Below are 6,710 nucleotides of genomic sequence, written 5' to 3'. Positions count from 1 at the left end.
ATTTTATTTTAATACAGTGAAATATCTTTTGAGAAAATAATTTTACGAAAAAAATGTTTTAACATTTCTACATCTAGATTCAGATCATTTAGATCATAGATCATTTTAGAATTCTAATATCTCAAATGATATGAACTTAGTGAAAAATATATTTAAGTATTATAAAAGTACTGAAATTTTCTGTTCGACAAATAATTTTCGTTTTGAATTTTAAAATATTGAATTCTATGATATGAGGTTACAAATTACATTAGAACATTATATATTCTATTATATATATATTATATAACTCATATATTAATAACAATCGATCGCGTTTATAATAAAATAGAAATAAATTTCGTTTTACAAGCTTATATTGCAAGTTATACATTTATTTATATCATCAATAAAAATACATAGTGTGTATGTTGTACAAGTATAGCAAAAAAGTTTTAATAACATAATTCTAAGGTATCACATGGTATCCATTTTGAACTTTCCAATGCATCCCACAAGTTATAATCTTGTTCTATTATTTCTCTATTAAGTTTATCAATGTCTATGGGAACAGAATGTTCTATAAATAAAAGAAAAATTATGTTCGCTATACAAAATAATGAATGCATATTATAGTAAAAATTTCCAAGTATATTTTATGTTTCGTGAGTTAAAAAAATTAAAAAATATACTTATAATAATATAAATTATTTTTGTTGAAAATTAAACTAAGTTTTTTCGTTTAGAAAACAAAAGCATAAAACTGAGTAAACTTTTTTAGATTATACATTAAATATTATTCACTAAATAAAGCATGTCGTCAATGATATTAGTCAGAATAATGTTAATGCTATGTTAAGTATTTATCAATGAAATGATATTACTATATCTATAAAAGATGTGTTTCATACCAATTAATTCCAATTCATCTTCTTCAGGTTTTTGATCAGATATATAGCTATTATATCCATCTGATGTAGGTTCACTTTCATAATAACCTTGTTGCCATGCACTGTAACTGTTCCAGTAAGATGATGTGTCATAGTAATTGTAAGCATCTGAATTTAAATTTGATGGTGTATATTCTGATGATGATTGTGGAGGTGTTGACCTGAAGAATAGGAAATTTATTTATTGATACTATATTATAATTTATGTTTTATAGATAAAAAATTAAAGTATTATTTGCACACCCTGATAATTTATTCCAAGGCCTTGGAACAGCATTGCAAATTTTTAATGATTTTGTTCCTAATCCTCTATATCCATTCATAGTAACTAAACTATTCTTCTGCTCTTCTTCATTAGCAAATCTGACAAAACCATATCCTTTACTAAATCCAGAACTGTCTAAAATTACTTTTGCTGTTCTAATTGAATTATATTTAGCAGCAAATGCTCTATATAAAGAATAATCATCTACATCTGTTGATAAATCTCCAACCCAAATACTAAATTCTCTTTCTGTTGTTGGTTTTCCTGTGGTACTAGCATGATTTAATCGGAATCTTACAGCCTAAAATATAGAAGGCATAAAAATTCAAACTGATGCATATATTAATATAAATAAAGATACAATAATTTATCAAAAAGATTGCATTAAAAATGTTTAAATCCTTACTGGATTTGAACCAGGTATCACTTTGCCATTTAATTTATGCATTGCATCAAGTGCCATTTCGTCAGTTGGAAAATGTACAAAGCAATAACCTGCAGGTTCACCAGTGTAACGGTTTCTCATTACTTTAACTGTTTGTGGTTGTTCTCCCATTTTATGAAAAGCATTCATTATAAAACTTTCTGTCATATATGGTTCTAACTAAAACAAAATATACTTTCAACTTCATTGTAAAACATAGATACAAAATATAAAAAATATATTTTTGTATAAAATAATAAGTAGTCTTTACTTACACCACCCATCCATAATTGACATAATACCATAGGTCCAGACATTTTCTTGTTTATAATTGTTTAAAACAGAAAAATCTCGTAAAATTCTGCAATGAAACAAAACAATTCATAATTTTCATCACTTAAATGATAGCTATCCAGTTTATCTATTTCTATACAAATAGGACTAATATTATATTTATGTATTTAATTTTGTGCTATAATCTCGTTAGTGTACTATCAATTATTATGAATATAATATAATGCATATGTATAAGACGTAATGTTTTATTAAAGTTGTTTACTATAAGAAGAGGTTAGAATCTAGATAAATTAACTCCTGTCTAAATTTGGATTCATTTAAACTAATATAAATTTAAGTAAAAAGATGTTATGTTATGAACTTACTTTGTATTAATTAATATAATAATGATTATGTAAACTGTAATTATTTAAAATAAATTTTGCTCTCTTTACCCTCGAGTAAGTATACTTGTAATGGTTATTCAGTTTCACTGTTTCTATATAAAATAATTAACAAACATTACTTATCATTTGAATATTACTTATGTAGTATTCACCAGATGGTATGTAAGTAAGATAGTAAATAAGGAACATAAAGAGTAAAGTAACGAACATTGCTAGTTAGCGTCTAACCTCAAACCAATCTTGACTATAATTTTCAACTTTTAGGAAAACTATTTTGAAAAAATTAAGATTTCTAAAAATATGGTGGTATACTTGCTTATAATAATAATTTTTATGGAATTAATCTCATCTTGTTTCAACATATAAAAGCTACTTTAGATACAGTACTTGAAATGTTAAGACATGTTAAGACATAATTTGGATTGAATAATTGCGAGAAAGCTCTGTAGTAATTGATTTTTGTACAATAATTGCAATTTGTTAACAATTGTAATAATAATGAATGTCAAAATTGAGATTTCATATTTATATACAAAAAATTATTTACAATTACTCTAATGATATGATGATTAACTAAGAAAAATTATTTATCAAAGTATTGAAGTTTTCACAGTCAAGAAATTGGGTTAATAACTTTTTTACCTCAAAAAATAAAACATTTTTCATAATGTAATCCATATATTGCCTATGAAATAGTAAAAAATAATGGATTTCAATGGGATTTTGATTAAAACTATTGGAACATTTTTTTTTAATAAATATATTTTTGTAAGAAACCATGAGAATTTATTTATATGTCTATATACCTAGCTTTTTCATATTATTTCCCTGAATGACTCATTTAAATTTCATGAAGAAATTATTCCAAAATAGATGTATTGTATCACTAATAACTTTGCTTGGCTTGACAATATATCCATTTTTTTTATTTCTAAATAGTTCATACTGTGACTTAAACCATATGAATTTCATTACATTAATATATTTATTGGTGTCATGTTTGATATTAATGACATAGTTATCTAGAATGGATAAATGCTATTGAGAGAGAAAAAATTTATATGTGGATGTTTTATTGTAAAATCCAAAGTTTGGCTAATAGTTTCTATTTCTCTATAATGTAAATTTATACTTTCCAATATCAATTTGTAACTTAATTGTAAAAATAAGTGTATATTGCAAACAAAATTATTTTTATTTGAATATTTTTTAGTCTTTATGATGATTTTTCATGTATTCAAATGTAACAGTTTAGAAAAAATGTTCAAATTATTGTCCTATAATACCAATGTATTTTTAAACTTAACTTATTTATCAAATTTAAGTTAACAAATTTTAGCATATATCACTTTTCAAACAAATAGGTCTATCAAGAACTTCATGTAAGAACTATACATAAGATCCACAACTTTTCTGCCACAGAAGACTTAGAGTTTACACACAGCCATAGAACAAATCTAAGCATATTACAGATAAGTAAGAACATCTATTTTGACTACTGCTTTGGTCATCCATAATAGAGAAATAGAGAGAAATAGAGAGCTAAGAGAACAGTGCATGACAAATCTAAATCCAGTAAATATTTTTTTTATGAAAATATTTAAAACAAAATAAAAATCATATGAAGAATCTTTATTGAGAGTTTTATAGAAAAGAAAAGATGACTTAACTGATATAAGAACAAATTTTGTACTATCAAATCTTATTTAAATACTCATTAAACTTGACAGACTAATGTTCAAATCATAAGTTTAAATATATATACAAATACTAATACTCCAATATTTAGAAATATGTATATAGAGTATCCCATGTAATTAGGATAAACTACATTTCTGAAACTGTAGAAGCAAGAAAAAATTTTCATTGGACAAAATTAGATAGTTTTGAACAATATATGACCTGGTATATATATTCATTCTGAAAGTGACGCCATTTTAAAGATTTTAAGATCATTTCTATTCTTTTAAATAGACATAACTTTTTGTATAAGTATATTAATTGACGTGTCTTTTAATTTTCTATATAATACAAAGGTATTAGAAAACTTGTGTCCAAAAATGTTTAGTTTAAAAGATATTTTAATTTTAATTTAAATTGAGTATGAAAGATAAAAGAAATATAAACATAAAATACTTTCTTCCCTTGTCCTTCATATGGTAAGTTTTACAAGATTAAAGTTAAAATATCTTTTAAACTAGTTAATTTTCTACTTCTATATTAATACTTTTCTAATAGAGAATATAAGGTTCCATCGATTAATGTATATAAAATTTTATAATTTTTTATTTTAAAAAGATAAGTGATTTTTATATATATATTCAAAATGCTATTATGCTATTATGCTAAAATGCTATTGCTATACCATTTTTATAGTAGACATCTACACTAGATCATATATAATTTGTAATTTTGTCTAATTCTTTTCCATCTTCTGTTTCAGGACTATAGTTTATCTTAAATGATATGGGGTATCCCCTGGAAAGATTGTAGAATTCACAGTTATAGAAAAACATATTGTTATAATTTGTTTTATGTTTTCAAATTTGATACAACTTATTACCGTCATAATGTTAGTATTTGGTAAGAATACCATTTTTGTTCTATAAAAAAACTTTTATTACATTCTTGATTGTGTAAATAATTTTATGAGTCCCGACTAATCACTTAATTGTTTATATCATTATTAATTTTATAGCAAAGCGATTTTTTTTAATGTAAATATTATCATCACAGTCAACTTTTTCTTTAATGATACAAAAGTTTAAGGTTTTAATACATTATTAATAGTTTCATTAAGAATAATAATAATTTATCAGAACCTATACTTATGTATACAGAAATATGAATATACAAAAAGTTTAGTAAGATAAGTTACTAAATTATAATATATATATAAAACTTCCTGTTCTTAATAATCTTTCCTTAAACAATAAATACATTTAATATTTATGTTATAAAAGCAATTTCTACTAAATCCATCTTGAAACTGTGATATAAACACAGTGAGTCACAAAAATATTCAAATAGTTAACATAGAATTTTTTATGAATATATTATATGTGCTATACAAATCTCTTAAAAATTTTGTTGATATTGTAATGAAACATGACGATTGTAAGTATAACAGTAGAATTTGAAACCAATCCAGAAATGAATATAGAAGTTGCAAGGCATTTATTGTAAATATACATTTAATAAAGAATTAATATACAACATGAATAGTAGTCTTAAACAATAATTACCACTAAAGATTATATATGATGTCTTATGATTTATTAATATAGCGAAAGACTGACTGTTTAAATATTTTGGTGATCTTTGTGAAGTATATACTTCCAATAAATATATCTTGTAACTTGTATATTTTATATATTATGTATTTTCTATTTTTTATTTTATCATATTGCACAAGCAATGAATTTGAAATTATCACATGATAGTTTAGCTCTAAATAAAAGCATTTTTACTTTGGTTAATGTGCCAACAGCAATTAGAACAATGCTCTATATATTTAAAATATATTAATATCATATCACAGATAGCAAAAAATTAAGTCTTGGTTTGAATTTTATCTACCAATTCTGGAAAATTTTTTGTATATTTCTTTTTAATACATAATTGCAGTATGTAAAGATGCGATAATGTAGTATATGTATTTCCTTATAATATTATGTTGAACATGTTCCTGTATATATAGTTTTCTTATGTTTATAAAAATTACATAGCTTTCTTAATAAATATAAGCTTCTTAGGATAATTATAATTTACCCAGATACTTGATATATAAGTTATTTGTTCTTTTCTATATTTCCTTTCCCAGAAAAATTGTAATAGTTGTGTACGAAAGAGTTAGAATTTGTACATCTTAAGTAAGAATAAGAATAATACAATAGTAAGTAATACTTTAGGATAACCTTCAATTAGATGAGTCTTTAAGAAAACTACATTTTATTCCTGCATATGCATATATAAATTATTAACAAATTTTGTACAGAATATTCTCCTATTTATACTAAATATTTAAGGCATTGTAATAAAGATTTATTACGTTACATTAAAGATATTAAAAAGTCGCTGGAGAGATTAGAGTTATAAAGACTACATAACAAACATTTTTTCTATTTTTCTATAAGCTATCATATAAATTAACAAAATGAACAGTTTGGTATTTTAATGTTTATTTACACATTTGTAAAAAATATTACAATTTTCTGAAGTCACCGACATCTTTACAATATTACTCCATAAGGTTATGAAAAAAAATAATAAAGAATAAAAGAAATAATAAGTAAGAATAAGATGGAAAAGGAGAAGGAGAGGTAGAGAAAGAGAATCATTGCGAATATCTAGTAAATTCTTATATTTTAAATTATCCATACCAGGTTTTCTTTAATATCATACATGCA

The 6,710-nt window shown here is 23.4% G+C and overlaps 1 protein-coding gene across 1 annotated transcript; it reads right to left on the bottom strand.

The window, feature by feature from the left end:
* Positions 1-353: 353 nt before the first annotated feature.
* Secp43 (tRNA Selenocysteine associated protein) lies at positions 354-2,711 on the bottom strand. The gene is made up of 6 exons (XM_069112502.1): positions 2,618-2,711; positions 1,894-1,979; positions 1,601-1,798; positions 1,173-1,495; positions 891-1,090; positions 354-559 (listed from the first exon to the last, which is right to left on the bottom strand). The coding sequence occupies exons 2-6, from the start codon at positions 1,933-1,935 to the stop codon at positions 435-437; spliced, it is 888 nt and encodes a 295-aa protein (XP_068968603.1). The 5' UTR covers positions 1,936-1,979; positions 2,618-2,711; the 3' UTR covers positions 354-434.
* Between the last annotated feature and the right edge of the window lie 3,999 nt (positions 2,712-6,710).

Source organism: Bombus flavifrons, chromosome 5 (genome assembly GCF_040668555.2).
Source record: "Bombus flavifrons isolate JBK064 chromosome 5, iyBomFlav1_principal, whole genome shotgun sequence".
NCBI classification, from domain to species: domain Eukaryota; kingdom Metazoa; phylum Arthropoda; class Insecta; order Hymenoptera; family Apidae; genus Bombus; species Bombus flavifrons.
This window is presented reverse-complemented; position numbering and strand designations above follow the sequence as displayed.